The 16,777-nt window shown below is 46.9% G+C and overlaps 1 protein-coding gene across 4 annotated transcripts in view; it reads left to right on the forward strand.

The window, feature by feature from the left end:
• Positions 1 to 16,777, forward strand: part of PCBP4 (poly(rC) binding protein 4) — a 160,750-nt gene that overhangs the window by 117,836 nt on the left and 26,137 nt on the right. For 2 of the 4 annotated variants that reach the window (XM_029599515.1, XM_029599514.1), the window contains exons 8-9: positions 6,939 to 7,013; positions 10,564 to 10,713. In XM_029599515.1, coding sequence (XP_029455375.1) covers positions 6,939 to 7,013; positions 10,564 to 10,713 — 225 coding nt within the window. The remainder of the gene's footprint in view (positions 1 to 6,938; positions 7,014 to 10,563; positions 10,714 to 16,777) is intronic. The other 2 variants (XM_029599516.1, XM_029599517.1) reach the window with 2 other exon arrangements.

A 16,777-nucleotide genomic window follows, 5' to 3' on the forward strand; every position in this document is an offset into this window, starting at 1 on the left:
TCGGCCCCCTCTTGCTCTTTAGGCCTTCCCGTGTAGCAGCCCCAAACTACACGAGCATTTCCCCCCCCCCCCCTCCAATGTCCTTTACAATTCCAAATAATACATTAAACATATGGCTCGGGTTTTTCCGCCACAAACAAAGGCAAAATATTTGCCTTTGTTCCCCCACTGCGGCCACTTAACCTAAAAGCTGCTGCTTGAAAACTTTCTCCAAAGCATTATTAAATAAATCAATGCCCACGTCAGAAAGATGCACCCCATCTCCCAAGAAAAAAACACCTAAGGTTACCCATGACCCTGTGTGGCGAACCCAAAAAACCACCGTGTTGAACTACCCATTTACCAACTTGCCTATTCAATTCATTTTCCAAAACCCTTTCGCCATAAAGGCTCCGTGTAGTGTGTGATACGAACTATAATATTAGACCCGCCAATTTTAGTATTATGCAGGTAATTCAGTATGGTAGCCAAATCTTTGCGTATGATCGCTGCTAATTCGCGACGTGTTACGTTACCAAAATCATTACCCCCCAGATAATCGATAACAATCTCCGGGATTCCCCATCTTAGCATTCTATTCTGGAGAAAGATAAGCAGATTCCCCCGACGCATTCCCCCATTGCCAAACCAGCGAACAATCCATTCTGTATGATTCAGATCCGGGTGTTCACCATAAGGCCTCTCCTCCGCCCTTCGCAGAGCCCGATGCAAAAGAATGGCCCACGACCAAGCTCATTCACGGATCCACTCCCCCGTCTTATGTCTGCAAAATAAATTTTTTCAATTATTTTCATGCAGAACATCGTCTTCTCATCTTCCAAGAAAAGCTATTTTCTTACATAACTACGATAAACCTCTGACTTCCATTGTCCCAGCGCTTGAATTCTCCGGGCCGACCACCCCAATTCCGCGGCTGTAGTTGCTGTGCCCCTCCTAAATGAAGGTGCCGAATAGTGCCCCACTTCCAACCCCAAACCAATAACTGGTAGAGGCAAGATTCGCTTTCCTTTTACCCCCCCCCCTCCCCAAACACATTCCCCTTTTTCCTTGCTTCACTGAAAAAAGACAAACACCTTTATTTGGTCAAATAAAGGCCGCAGTTTATTTACACCAGACCCGAGCCCCATAACTTTATAACAAGCTAAAACATGACCCCCCCGCCTTGTAACATCCTTCTTAACTGGCCCCCCACCGCATCCCAGTGGTAGAGCTCCACCTGTATCCTCTAGACCTATAACCCCACCTCGTCCGAGCGTGGGTCAGGGATATCGCCTCTGAGCATCGGCCCCCTTTTGCTCATTGGCCATCCCGTGCAGCAGCCCCCCCGCACTGCACAAGACTCACCCCCCCCTCCTTTTGCATACCTTTTAACAATACAATAAATCAACAATATTTGGGCTCGGGCTTACCGCCACCAATGCAACAAATACATATAACCATACGCTTTAACAACACCACCGCTCTTTCATCTTCTCCCCCATTGCTAAGTAAGAGCTCCATATAGCAGGAGCCAGGGATTGTCTGATCAAATTCCGCGTTACTACGTGCAAAGATGCCAAAGGTGTTCCGGCATGCTCTCTCCCAACCCACTGGCATGAGGAGCTTCGGCCCAAAGACATCCCATTTAAAACGCGAAAGAGCATCAGCAATCATATTCAAATTCCCCGGGACATGTCCTGCCATATGTTACATGCAATTTTAAACAGAATATATCATTACTCCCAACAAAGCAAAACTCTCAGACACTTTGCTGCTTGCTTATGAACCACTTGGACCACGCACATATTGTCACACCACCAAACTACTTTCTTGTTAGACCACTCCTTGCCCCATATAGTTAAGGCAACGATGATAGGAAAAAGCTCCAAGAAAGTTATATTCAATACTAAAACATCTGAAACCCATAGCCCTGGCCACTGCGCTGCACACCGCTTGCCCCTAAAATACACACCAATTAATAATAACCGAAAAGCTGATTCAATATCAGCTTTGGCTAACCAAGACCCCCAGGACCCGCCTTACGGACCAAGTCTATGGCTTAATCGAATGATGCATACTTGACTGCGACTCACTTGTTTAGGGATGAAATCATTAACTGAAGATCTCTCAGGGTGTGACAAATTAAAAATTAACTTAAATTTTCCCGGCATTTTTTTTTTTTTTTTTTTAATCACTGCTAATGGTGAGAAGCCTATGCTCAAAATGTTTACAAGGAAATGACCCGGCTACTCTTCCACACTGAAGTTCCACCTGTATTTTATCTCGTGCGCCCTCAGCCATCCGATAAACAGATTTAGAATTCTCAGCCCTCTCCCTACCCCGGGACCTTCTTAACGGATATGGAAGTCGCATCTAAAGCCCCAGACAACATAGCAACAGCATCTCTGTTGGGATACGATTTCGAACCTTCCACTAAAGCTGCAATAAACTAAGGGAGAGTCAGCCTTGCTCTACCATGGAGATTCACTTAGCGCTTTTGATAACATTAGCACCTGGACCTTGCTAACCTTTGACAGCCGAATGCGCCCCACCCCCCCGCAAGTGGCACATGCGTACCTGGAGTTACCTTCGGGGAACAGGCAAGTGAGCTTATTAAACCTCCAACAGATGTCAGATTCGCGTCCCTTACTGTTCGTACCAGACTCGATTTTGCGAACAGTTCCAGGACCACAAAAGGAAGTATTCGTACCAATACTGGAGGATAAAGTACCGGAACTAGCACTAAAGCCAGCACTCCCTGTCCCACTTTACTAAATTGGTTCCATTGTTGGTCATCTGAGTTAACCATAAATGAATGTCCTGAGAACCCCATGACAAATTTGTTCCCAGCCATTTTATCCCAGAACTTTTCAGCATAATTGGGCCATGCCCAACCCTCATAATCCTTAAAGGCTCCTAGAATACTATCAGCGGAGGACAGACGTGCTCCGTACTGAGTAGGATCAAAATGACTACCAACACTTACTAAACGCAAAAAACCCCTTTACCCAATAGACTATATTCTTAGACATTTTTGGGCCCGCACTACCTTTCTTATTCTGCCTGTTAGACTTATAGATGTTTTCCTCCCCCTTTTCTTCCCTCTACAATCAAAATATTAACAGAATTTTTTTTTTTTTTTTTTAAGCCTTGTAACTAACCGGATAGGACCTCCTCCCAAAGCTCCATTAAAGAAGCTAAAGCCGGAGGACCCGTATCATACTATGGCCCTACAGATAAAGCCGTATGCTGACCTGGCCCCGTGTCGCTAGTGCTCGAGGAAAACGAAGAAGAGCTTAAACTACTACTAGAATGAGCCCTCTTTCTCCTCTTATTATCTTTCTTACCCTCCCGAGCACTACCTTTGGAAGTCTTACCTTGCTCAGCTCCCAAACACTGCTGCCGTGTGTTCCCGATGCCAAGCCACTCCTGTCGTCCGCAACATTCCTCTTCAGTCCTTCCTGATCGACCTGAGCAGTAAAGGCATGCGCTGCCGTATCCAACTCCCTCCAGGCCTCACGACTGGAAGGTCCAGGCACCGAATCATCGGCTTCATCTGCAAAACCACCTGTATCCGCAACAATCCTCCCCCTCCCCCGCCACCAAATCCCCCTTTAGCGCCCCTGAATGTAAAGGGATCTTTTGTAAAGGGGCCCCGTTTTGCTTGCCCACAAGGGGCCGCCCTTTTATTCCAACATCCTGAGGATAAATCTGATTGCCTAAAGATGCTCCTAAATCTGAGGGCCAACCTCCTGTACCTTCTGCACCTTTCCCCTCACCCACCACACCTGCTGAAAATTAACAAATCCTGCTTTAGCCATGAGACCTAAAATATTGACAATAAATGCAGCTGTAGCCTTGGCCTAGCACCGACGGGCACCGAAGGGGCAACTGGCCGACTGGGAAGTCTGCCACCACATTCACCATCCCCTGCTGGGAACTTGCTCTGGGAAGAATCCACTAACTCGCCCCTTACTCCACTGCTTGCCCGTTCCAGCAGCTCCCGTAAAACACTGCCTTTAAAAGAATATCCCATCATAACAGGAGACATAGCAGGCAGTCACCGGCTAGAGAAAGGGGGCTCCACTGCCACTAGAGCAGGCACGCTCCTTATGTTTCTTAGCCTTTATCGGATTCACATTTAAATGTAAATCACTCTGTAACCCGAAACCAATAATTCTTTCCCAGTGACCTCAGCGCTGACTGCCTCCCTCACAAAATGGTGCACGAGCTGGCTGAGGAGAAAAAACAAGTACAAGGTTGTGGAAACCGTAAGCAGCAGGAACTCTGACACGAGGCTGTCTCCTAAGGGCAGGGCTTTGCAGGGGGGGGGGGGGAACAGCAGGTTCTGGGCCGCTTACACCTGAATCAGTGGGGGAGGCGGGGCAGCAGGGCAAAGGGGAATTAGGGGGGGGGGGGGAATGTCAGTTAGTGAAGACGAAGCCACTCACCAAATGAGGCCTGCAGATCTGTAGAGACCGTCACCTGCCAACCCCTGACGACCTCGCTGAGGAACGGGATGAAATTCCACCCGCTGCAGCCACCTCCGGTTTGTTTTTGGCTCTCTTCATTTTGCTAAATAACTAACTAAAAGACAGCGAAACCGCACAAATGACAGTTGGAAAATCCCCAGCGCAGCAAAGCAAAAACCTGCCCTCTGCTTGCTGTTGAATTCCCAACTGCCGTTCTGAGCTCTGCTCCAGCCCTTTGTTTAACTACTGACCAATAGCATAACAGCATTCAAATTGCTGATGCTGCTATTGGTTACCTAACTCCCCTTTTTTCCCCCACCCCCACCTGCCTTTGCTAATCCTATCCCTTACTCACAGCTGCTCAAGCCCATGTTATCTGCGTCGGGCCGGGACAAGCCCGTACCGCCTTCCTTTCTCTTATTAAAATACTTGTGTGCCTACCCACCGAGAACTAGTTCACTGAAACTTCCACCAGTTGATTCAGACATTCACCAGTTCCACCTCCACCATGTGCTCCAGACCCCCCCCCCATACCTAAAATCTATAGACAAAAAGGAAGTCAGATTTAAAACTGCAACTTGATTAGCATGCATGTGTGTTTAGTGACATATGCGTGTACTTTGTTTATAAAATATGTATAGTAAATGTGCGTGTACTTCCAAAACCTGCCCCAGGATGCCCTCCACTGCCTCTTTCTCCATGCACACTTTTCCATGAGGCAGTGACAGTATTCTCCCCCTTCTGAAAATGCCTTTACTGGGCACAGAGGTTACTTACATGCGCAAGTGTCAAGTTTATGTGCACAACTCTCGCATAAGTCTTTTGAAAATTACCCCTTTTTTTGTCAGAAACCCTACTTACAATGCCCCTCCCAGCACAGCCCCAGAACTCTCCCCGCCCCTACCACAGCCTAAGACAATCCTAGTACTCTCTCCCCTATCCAGCACAGCCCTCCACAGTCCCAGTACTCCCCTCACACGTAGCACAGGTTCCCTCCCAACAGCCAAAGCATGCTGCCCTACAGCCCTACCATAACCCCCACAGCATGGCCCTCACAGCCCCAGCATTCTCCTCCCTTCTAGCACAGCTCCTCATAGCCCCGGCAGAGTTCCAGAACTCTCTCTCCCCCCCCCCCCCCCCCCATAGTGACTCATGGGTTCCACTCCCCCCAGTGGCAGCAGGACCTGCAAGGGGCTCCACCTCCCACTGGCCGCACTAGAATACGGCAGTCTGGCAGCCCCGGGGCCTGCACTGGCACTCTGCTTCCCTGTGATTGCAGCAGCACTCGGCCTCCCATAGGTCCCAGAACAAACAATGGCACTCAGCCTCCCGGTGGTACCGTGGTTCCTACTGGCACTCGATCTCTGGGCATCTCCAGTACCGCACTGGCCTTCAACCTCCCTTTGGCCTCACCAGTCCCTGGCTTCAAGCTGTCCCTAAGGCACTCGGTCTCCTGGCGGCTTTCATCAGTTAAAACAGACACCCCCAATTTTTACACTGGGTGGGGAAAGAAATGGTGGTTCAGTGACTGAAGTGAGTAAAAGGGAGAACAAGTTTATTTATTTATGTATGTATGTATGTATGTATGTATGTATTTATTTATTTATTTATTTATTTAAATATATTTCTATTTTGCCTTTCTCAATTAAATTGTACAAGGCAGATTCCAAGCAATATACATAAAGCATTTAAAAATGTAAGATCCCCCCCCCCCCTAGCAATATAAGCCCCAAAACTAGCAAAATAAGCACAAAAGCCCCTCTCCCCTCAAAATAAGACAAAAAAAAAAAGAATTGTGGGAGTGTTTTGCACTAAAGAAACATATTTTCCTAGCTGTGGAGTGTTGCTAGACATGGCCAAGGTGCCCCAAATGCCAAAGCAGCCACAGCTCAAGCTGTTGTCGCACCATCCTATGAGCCCCTGCACCTTTAAGGAATGGGTTCAGCAAGCCAGATTGTGGGCCAGCGTTTTACCAGCCTGCACTGTTTCCACTTATCCATGGCCATGGGCCATATTGCTCGGGGGGGGGGGGAACGGGACACTACTACCGCTCTACTCTCACTGCCTCAGAGGGGACCCCCACACGTGCACACACACTTCTACCAGCACTAAATCTTTGAGCTCTCTATCAAGGGCTGTACCCTGGCTCCTAAACATTTTTTGCTGGCTCCTAAGTTTTCAGAATATTTTTCCAGCCTTTACCATGTCTGCTACAAATGGAGTACATTATACAGTTGGTTAGAAATAGTAATGGTCCAAATTTAGAAGTCTTTCTAAGCACTGTTAGGAAACTGTGAAGCAGAGCGAAGTCCAGCAATGAGCTTGGATCCTCCCTGGTCCTATACCATATCCTGCGGCCTGCAGGATCTGTTGTTTGACTCAGCCAGGCCTCAGCACATCCTATAACAACTGATGGCTTAGTGTAGGTGGTAGCCCAGGGCAAGTTCATGTCTGTGAACGGCAGGAATTTCTTTTTCTTTCTTCCAGTCACCTCCGAAAGGAGCCACTATCCCGTATCGCCCAAGTCTGTCTTTGGGTGCCGTCCTCTTCTCGGGCAACCAGGTAAGGATGTCTGAACTCTTAACAGGAAAGATTAAAAGTCTTTTATCAAATAATGGGCCAAGAAAAGAATTAAGTAGAGCCTTCATCCAGAGAGGCCACACCTAATGTGGAGGTGAGAGAGCAGAGCCCTGGACTTCACCTCCGAGTTTGGGCTGTTCTGTGGGACCCCCAGGATAAGGAAAGGGACGTATAATCCTGTGACATCTTAGAAGGAGTCTCCCATGCTTCTCATGAAGAAATGTCGCTTTTCAGTTACTGATGAACAAAAGGCCTGCATCAGGGGTGTGTGCTGCCAAAATTCTTTACACCCAAAAAAACTGTAAGCACCATAGACAAGTATAATAGTACAGATATAAGAAGAGAAGAACCAAGCAGTCCAAACGTGAATCCGAGAGGAGTATGGACAAGGACACCTGTTGCAAATGTTGCTTTCATTGACTGCAATCCACGACAACAGCTTTGGCCTTGGGATTGTGCCTCTGGGACTGCAGCAAAGAACACGATGGAGTTTTTCTTTGGCCCCTTTTTTGGACAGCACCAGGTAGCTGCTCCTTATGCTGCGGTTGTGGATTGCAGCCACTGAAAACGACATTTCCAACAGGTGTCCTTGACCTTTTACCCCTCTTGGATTTAACAGTTAGGCCACTTGACCTCGCAACATAGGGTTTCAGGCCTTCAGCGTTGTCAGTCAAGTCTTTGATGTCTACGGGACACTTGGTTTTATAATCTGTAGGATTACATTTTGGTGTTCTTTCTTTCTTGTTTTTTGTATAAAGAATTTGGGGAGCACATACCCCTGATGAGGGGTTCTGCGGAATTTTAGCCATGTTGGGTATTTTTAATACATTTATTACTCAAATTTTTTACATTCATATGTGTATGCGTCTTATGTTTTCTTTGTTCATCTGTACAGTTGTATTTTCACAGTGGAGTGTGTGAGTCCTTGCGGTCTGAGAATCTAATGTATGTATTTTGACTGTTTTACCCCTGCTCTTCACATTTTTATCTATCTTGTTGCGGTTGGTTTGCCTCTTTTTTTTTCTGTTTCATCGCTCAGTTGCTGTCACAGACAGAGCATTCATCCCTTAGCTGCAATTGTACCCATGGCAGAACTAGGAAGGGTGCAGAGAAGGGCAACAATATGTTAAAGGGGATGGAACATCTCTCCATGATGAGAAGCTACGCAGGTTAGGACTCTTCAGCTTAGAAAAGAGATGGCTGAATGGGGACATGAGAAAAGCTTATAAAATCATGAAAGTGGTGGAATGGGTAAATAAAGGATGGTTATTTACCCTTTCAAATAATACAAAACAAGGGGACACTCCATGAAACTTAACAACCAGCACATTCAAAACAAATCGTAGAAGTGCTTTTTTCACTCAACTCACAATCAAGCTGTGGAATCTGTTGCCAGAGGATGTGGTCAAGGTGACTAGCATACGGGGTTTAAAAGGATTGGATGAGTTCCTGGAGGAAAACATTATTAGCCAGGTAGACTTGGGAAAGCCATCACTTTCTCCTGGGAGTGAGTAACAAGAAACAGAGCTACTTTTTGGTATCTGTCGGGTACATGTGACCTGGACCGGCCACTGTCAGAGACAGGATGCTGGCTTCGATGGATTTTGATTTGACCCAGCAGGGCACTTCTTATGTTCTTGTGAAATATCCTTTAGAATCTTCTACCTCTCCTCATTGCAGAAACTCTTGTGGTAAATCCACATTCCCGGTAACTTCTTCTGTTCCAAACTGCAAATCCACTTCTTGGCATAGAACTGGAGATTTCCCTTGAAGATAAGGCGCTGTATCACCTTTGGGTTGACTTCTTTCCAATTAAGGGTTCTCCTGAACCCCCAAGTTTAATTCCACTCCTTGAAGGCCTAAGGCCTCTGGCCTTGAACTTCAGCCACCTTCCTAGGAGTGTAGCAGAAGAATCAAGTGAAAAGGAGCAAAGGACTTTCTGGGCACCTCTGTTCTAAAGACTGTACTCTCCTCATAAGACACTCTCCACTAGCTCACACTTTTCTCTGACATGATCATAGATAGGAGTTTGGGAAGAAACACATCCTGTTAGTTAGGGACACTTTAGGACAGCAATTCCCAAATTTGTATCCAGTATGACTCCAAATTTAATGCTTGAAAAATCGCATGACTCCACCATGATGACCCAAACAAAATAGATCCCCATTCCCCCTTCCCTCCCTCACCTCGCTCCTTCCTCCCCACACACTCAAAATGGGAAGTAGGAATGGAAGCAGGGTTTAGCAGCAGTCAGCAGAGGGCCAGTAAGTCATTGTACCGTCACAGGCCCCATGCTGACCACTGCTGCTGGTTGCAGGTTGCAGTAGGGGTCTGGAGGGGGTGCAGACCATTCCTTGTGACTGCATCTATGGATTTGGGACCCCATTTGGGAATCTCTGCTTTAGGGACACCTTTAAGCCCATGCTGAGCCAATCAGGGAGCTGCTGCAGGAGTATGAGGCACACTGTTGGGCTCAGCAGGGGTTGATATGCCATGAGAAGAGGAACCAGCAGCTTCTGTTGCATTCATCTAGAAAATAACTTTTAATACGTTATTTTCTCCTTCAGTAATGCAGCTCTATATTTTAGGGCTAAACATTTGTGAAAACTTTACGAGCTCCCTAAGCTGAAGCGCTGCTTTAAGTATTTTGGAAGAGACTGGACTCCAGTCAGGCCAGAATTTAGGCAAAGGGGCAATGCAGGCAACTGCCTCTGGTGCCAAATTTATATAGGAGCTGGCGCCTTGCCGCTGTGCCGCTTCATCCGGGCCTGCCGCTGCCGTGCTGCTGCAGCAGTGCTGGCTCCACTGTGGCAGCAAGAGCAGCAGCAACTCCAGATTTAAAACATTTAATGCACGCTGACTGGCCCTGCGGCACCCCACACCCTCCTCACCCGTTGGGTTTCCTGTTACCTTAGGAATCCATGAGAGGGGAACGGGTGCTCTGGGGGCCATCAGCAAGCAAGGGCGGCCAAATGTTTGTAATTTTGAGTTGCTTCCACTGCTGCTGCGGTGCAGCCAATGCTGCTATAGAAAACAAGCAGTGCTGTGATTAGGGAGGGAGAAGGGACACCCTAAGAGGGGAGGATTAGAAGGGGGGAAATTATTTCCCCCCCTCCCACCATTGCCTATGGGTGCACAACATATTAATTCAGCCCTAACTTCAATGAAAATATCCAACACTTGGGCTAGAGAGGTTCCGAAAGACTCTCCTTACCCCTGATAGGTGGAAACCTGGTTTGAGCAGTAAAGAGGTGACCTCAGGTCCCAATGAGGCAGAGCTGCCAAGTTATCCGGTTCCAGGAGAGAGATTTCAGGCCAACAGCCCTGATTTCAATGGAAGAATCAGGGACTACAAATACCACAATGCATCAGGATAACAGTTGAAAACCAGGACTGGTGAAAAAAAATCTCCTTTCTGGCACTGGGTAACTTGCTAGCTCTGAATGAAGCTCCTTGCTTGATTTTTTTGGTACTTTAGCATTTATATTCTCCTGCTCTCCCTGAACATGTCATGTTCCTCTGTTTTTTGCAGGGCTTCACAGTCCAGGGACAGTACGCTGTTCCCCAGACAGAGGTGAGCTGTGCTATGTTCCACCATGAACCGTTTATCAGATTTCTCGGAGAAGGGAATGATTGGGAGAAAGCTTTGTCTTCGTTCTGCTTGGAGGAGTTAACAGATAGGGTGAGGAAGCATGGACTGTAAGCCTAGAGTTGGAGCCGGTCTTCCCTATCTGTGGGCCAGTGGCCATGGCTGAAAGGGGAAGCACCTGCGCATCATGAAGACAGTCTCCAGGGCTGTAGAAGTCCGGCGGTAGATTACTGATTCTGTCACACGCTGTCAGCTCTAGATGCCTTTGCTGAGAATTTGAGGAGCTGTCATAAACCCCCCCCCCCAAAAAAACCACATTAGCAGAAGCTCCCCGTTCGATCCCTGAGTTGGGTTTTCCATGCCCTGGGTCGGCTTGGGTTGGGGATGCTGTGGAGGCAGCATTAACAGCCCCCCCCTCCCATGAGGGGGCAGGGGGCAGAGAATTGTGGTTATTGCTTAAGGGTTACACCTATTGGCTGGAATTTAGGGTTCTGTAAGGAACCCTGGTGTATGGCTATCCGGCCAAGGACTGTCACTATAGAGACCACAATTAGGAGCCTGTTTACTAGGCAGGGAGTGGGAGTGCATGTTACAGGGCCTTGTGGCTCTTTGAACTCTACCCGATAAACGGGCCGATTCAGTAAAGTCCGCGGGAGAGCGGGTGAACGCCCGCTCTCCCGGTGCGCACACAGGCCACTCTCCTGTGCGCACGATTCTGTATTTAAATGAGGCCCGGCGGTAAAAACAGGCAAAAGGAGGCGCTAGGGACACTAGCGCGTCCCTAGCGCCTCCTTTTGGACCGGAGCGGTGGCTGTCAGCGGGTTTGACAGCCGACGCTCAATTTTGCCGGCGTCGGTTCTCGAGCCCGCTGACAGCCATGGGCTCGGAAACCGGACGCCAGCAAAATTGAGCATCCAGTTTTCGACCCAACAGCTGCGGGCCAACTTCAATTTTTTTTTTTTTTACTTTTTTTACTTTTTTTACCCTTCGGGACCACCGACTTAATATCGCCATGATATTAAGTCGGAGGGTGCACAGAAAAGCAGTTTTTACTGCTTTTCTGTGCACTTTCCTGGTGCCCGAAGAAATTAGGCGCTAATTTCTGAAAGCAAAATGTGCGGCTTGGCTGCACATTTTGCTTTGTGAACTGCGCAGGAATACCTAATAGGGCCATCAACATGCATTTGCATGTTGCGGGCGCTATTAGGTTCGGCGGATTGGATGCGCGTTTTCGGCCCCTTACTGAATAAGGGGTAAGGGAAAATGCGCGTCCAGTGGCGGGTTTACACAGTGCGCTCCGTCGGAGCGCACTGTACTGTATCAGCCTGTATGTGCGTTCAGCACTATTTAGCCAGATAAGCTAGGTGGCGGCTGCTGAACGTAGGTGCATATTCAATGGCCACTTATCTAGCTAAATAGCTCTGAATGCGCTTTGAATATCAGGCCCTAGGAGTCTCCAGGTCAAATCCAGTGAATTCCCAGGCATGGTTACTTAGCAATGCTGCCAGTGACGTAGGGTTCAAAGAGCCACAAGGCCCTGTAGCATGCACTCCCACTCCCTGGAAAAAATTCCCTGGTGGCCCATTGTGCCACGCCACCCCTGCTCCCCTCCTGGCCACCCAGTTCTTTCATATTTAAAAAAAATGTAACCCATGATTAAACACTGCTCCTCATATGGCTAAACGTTACACGTACAAAATGTAGATGTGCACTGGGCGGATCAGGCGTGGAGCAAGTTAGCCATATAACTTATACAGCTAACTACTCATATTCGGAGTTAGTCGCCTAAGTATCCATGTGTGTGTATTCAGTGACTTTTGCCATGCTGCTGAATATACATTGTAACTTGGCCGGATAAGTTCTAACTGGCTAAATTATTTACATGGCCAGCTTTGAATATCTACCCCAGGTCTAGAGATCTGACTCAGATACCTCTGGGAGAACACCCAGAATCTCTGGATCTTAGATATTGCTTCTCCTCCTAAGCCAAGCTTCCCCTTTTCTCTGTCTGTGAACATAAGAACATGACTACTCAGGAGGAAACTCTGTTGCTAATTCTCCGCCTCCCACCTCTGATTGGTTCTGGCTATCAGAATGAACCAATCAGCAGCAAGAGATAGGGAAGCACTGTCTACCTCTCCAGTCCTGCATGGATCCAGGTAAAGGAGAGGGAGAGGAGAGGGCAAGATAAAATGTATATGTGTGAGTGAGAGATCAAAGGAGAGGGGAAGAGAAAAATTGTGAGTGTGCGCGTGTGTGTATGTATGTGGGGGTCAAGTAAAAGGAGAAGGCAGGATTGAATGTGGGGAGGCAGTGAGTGGAGACAGAGCAGAGTGAGTGCTGAGAGGGGCAGTGAAAGGAGAGAGCAAGAGAGTGTGTGTGTGAGAGACAGTGAGAAAGGAAAGTTGGGGAGAAGAAGGATGAGAAGAGAGAGACAGGAATGTGGGGGCAGTGAGAGAGGACAGATAGAGGAGACAGCAAGAGTTGGGGGAAAGGGGAAAGCAAGAGAGTGGAGGAAGAAGAGAGGGGGGGAGCAAGATGGGGGAGGAGAAGGCAATAACAAGGAGGAGAGAGAGTAGAATTAACAGAAAATAAGTATAAGAGGGACAGGGAAAAACGGTGGGGAATTGGGAGGAGGAAGAGAAAGGGTTTGAGAGTGAAGACCAGGGATGGTAGGACACGGAGAAGGAGCGAACCCTGGGTTGGTGGAGGAATCCAGGGTGATAATGTAGAAGGAAGGAGATGAGGAATGGAAGAGTGAATACAAGAGAAGGAGAGGAAGAGCAGTGAAAACAGAACAGGCAGGATGAATTAGAAGAGGAGAAAGAAGGGAAAAAGCAGAAGGAGAGACAAAAGGAAGAGAAAGTATTAAAGTGGCCACGGCTGAAGGAAAGGGACAAAGAAGGAAGAGACAGAACTGAAACCGAAAAGAATAAGGAAGGAGGACAGCAGAGAGACAGAAAACAAAGGAATAAAGTCATGGGCAGAGAATGAGAAAAAAAGAGGCTTAATCAGAAAGTCAAGTCACAGTCACCAAAGGTTGGAAACTATTTTGTTATCTGAAGTGAATATAAATGAAAAGAAAGCTGTTCCTTGAGAGAGAGCCTGCACAGCTCCCTCCTGCCCCCCCCCCCCTGCTAATCTCAGGGTGAGCAGAACTCGGACGTTCCCAGGTATTCAGGTCCCTTGGTCTGGCATCCATGTTCCCTGCAAGCTGTGCACGTGTGGGGGTGTGCGCACAGGAACACTGCCCACTCAGGAAAAGGAAAAGAAGAACACCGTGCACAGATTTGTACGAGAACCTTTTTTTTGCCACACAAAATTAGAGGGACCATTGCGGGCCATGCTTGCAAGGGGAAGTTAGCTTATACCTCTTGAGGGGCAGTTATCTTTCTGGCAGTAGCGCAGTGCACAAAGTTATTCCAGTAGCTGTACCACTACTTGGCGTGCATTTGCATATGATGCATCTCATTACCATGCTCACATTGCTCCTGATTTTTGGCCTTTGAAATATCGTGCAAAAGGTTGCAATAAATGTAAATTTTGCATGTTATTCCCAAATATGGCACAATGTATTTTACTGTGCAGTAAGCAGAGTTCACCGTGCACAACCGTATTGACACAGACTAGTAAACAGGCCAGGAGTAGTCAAATCCAGACGAAGAGTGACACAGGCAGGCCTGGATTTCAGGATATCCACAATGAATATGCATGAGGTGGATTTGCATGCGGCGCCTCCATTATATGCACATCTATCTCATGCATATTCATTGTGAATGTTCTGAAAATCAGACCTGTTTGTGGCACCCCAGGACCAGAGTTGCCTACCTCTTAAATAGGCCCTTGGTGTGTTTGAGATGGACAGGAAGAAAATCCCCAGGTTTATTGTACCAGATCCCAGCCCAGGCTTCTGATTGAGGTGGAAGTACAAAGGACTGGAGAAGGAGGAAACTGCCAAGTTAGCTCCCCCCCCCCCCCCCACACACACACACCCCATTAACTATAACATTCAAACTAGGATTTAAAAAACTTTAAAAATTGGGACCTGGGGTGATTTGATTCTGTGGAAAAGATCTGACTCGATTTGAAAAAAGAAAGTTTAAAAAGAACCGAAATAGGACGGTCTGTGGTATCAGGATGGATGCAGGATTTCTGGGGTTTCTCTGAGGAGGATGGATTTAAGCTTGTGGTTAATGAAACCAGAGAATGGACTGCAGTGTTATAGTTTTGGCACTCATTTTTGAACATGGATAAATTGTACCTAATAAGGTCACTTTTCCCTATGGGCAAAAGTGGCACGTTTGGACCCTGCATAGCAGGAGTCCCATTACATGAGCATACAGGGTATTCTCCATAACTTTATTGGACAATGTTCCAAATCTTAAACAACAGAGGGTAGCTCTCTGCTTCCTGCTCCAGCCCCTCCCTTCCCTAGCAGCCTGCATGAGAGAGGCGAGGCTGAGCATGCAACAGACAGAGAAAGCTCAGAACAGAGCAAAGAAGAGCCGCTCTGCTCCCATATCCAGCCCCTTAATCTCTGTCATTCAAGAGCAGGAAGAGCAGGGGTGAGCCTGGAGGAGACACTACAGAGCAAAGAAAAGCTACTCTGCTCCCTACTTCTCCTACCTGCAGGGAAAAGGAGGGAAAGGGTGAAATTAGAGTGGACAACAGAGGAAAGAAGAATTCAGTGTTTGTCAGTATTTATTTCTAATTTGTGGTCACTTAGCTGTATTTGTTGAGGGTCTGTGTTCTGCATGAATGACCGAGATGAAGTATTCTGCCAGAACGTATAGTTCCTGTGTATGGATCTGGAGCAGTCCAGTTTGTTCTATTTTCCCAGTTGGAGGTGTATCAATGTTCTAGGGCCTGGTAGAATATTTGCAGTGTTGCCTGTTCATATAGGGTTGTTTCTGTTTGAGCTCTGGAAGTTATTGCTGTTTTGGTGTGATGGTTTGCTATATAGATTCAGAGTGACATTTTTGAAGATTTTTTGTTTTACTTCACAAAGTGCCTGGTAATGGAGGGAGTTTGTGTCACAGTTTCTGAGATGACAACATAATTTAAATTTTTTTCTATGGTGAGTAGTAAGGGGAAACATCCTAGTTAAGCCTAGCAAGGCATTTTAGAGATTACCTTCAACTAATGCAGTATAGATGTCTTTTATTTTATAGATGTATGTATTTCTTGATTTATTTATTTTTTTTAGCAGTCTACCCCAAAAATCACAGGACCAGTATTCAGTGCCACTTAGCCAGATAAGTTAGGACTATCTGGCTAAGTGGCAGTGGCTGAATATACAACCATGCTGAGTGGCTGCCACTTAGCCAGATAACTACTTATCCAGCTAAGTAGTTAGCCGTCTCAGTGTTGGGCGGGGAGGGGGCATAATAGGGAGGTGGGTAAGTGCCAACATTCTGAATTATTGGGCTAAGTTAGTCAGATAAGTTAGACTTGCTATCAAGCAGGTCTAAAGATAGCTGAATAAATGTATCCGGCTAACTTTAAACTTACCTAGGTATTTTCAGTGGCATGGCTGCGCTGCTGAACATCCTAGTTAAATTAGCCAGCTAAATGTATCTGGGTAACTTAGCTAGCTGAGTAGGCTTTCAATATAGACCTAACAAATGGCAGATGATGCATTCATTAGACACTGTGACCTGTTTTCTGAAATATATTTGTATTATGTATATATATATATATGTAAACTAAAGAACATAAGAAATACCGTACTGGGTCAGACCAAAGGTCCATCAAGCCCAGCATCCTGTCTCCAACGGTGACCAATGCAGGTTACAAGTACCCAGGAGAATCCCAAAGAATAGGTTCAATCTTTCTTGCTCATAACCAGGGATAAGCAGTAGCTTTCCCAAGTGTACATTCTAATAATATTTTATGAACATTTCCTCCAGGAATTTGTCCAAACCCATTTTAAACCCAGCTATGTTAACTGCTTTCACCACATCCTCTGGCAACAAATTCTAGAGTTTAATTGTGTGCTGAGTGAAAAAATACTTTCTCTGATTTGTTTTAAATGTGCTACCTATTAGCTTCATGGAGTGTCCCCCTAGTACTGTTTGAAAGGGTAAACAACCATTCACTGTTTACACATTCTACAGCACTCATGATTTTATAGACCTCTATCATATGTCCTTTCAGC

This window comes from Rhinatrema bivittatum, chromosome 4 (genome assembly GCF_901001135.1).
Source record: "Rhinatrema bivittatum chromosome 4, aRhiBiv1.1, whole genome shotgun sequence".
Classification (NCBI taxonomy): Eukaryota; Metazoa; Chordata; class Amphibia; order Gymnophiona; family Rhinatrematidae; genus Rhinatrema; species Rhinatrema bivittatum.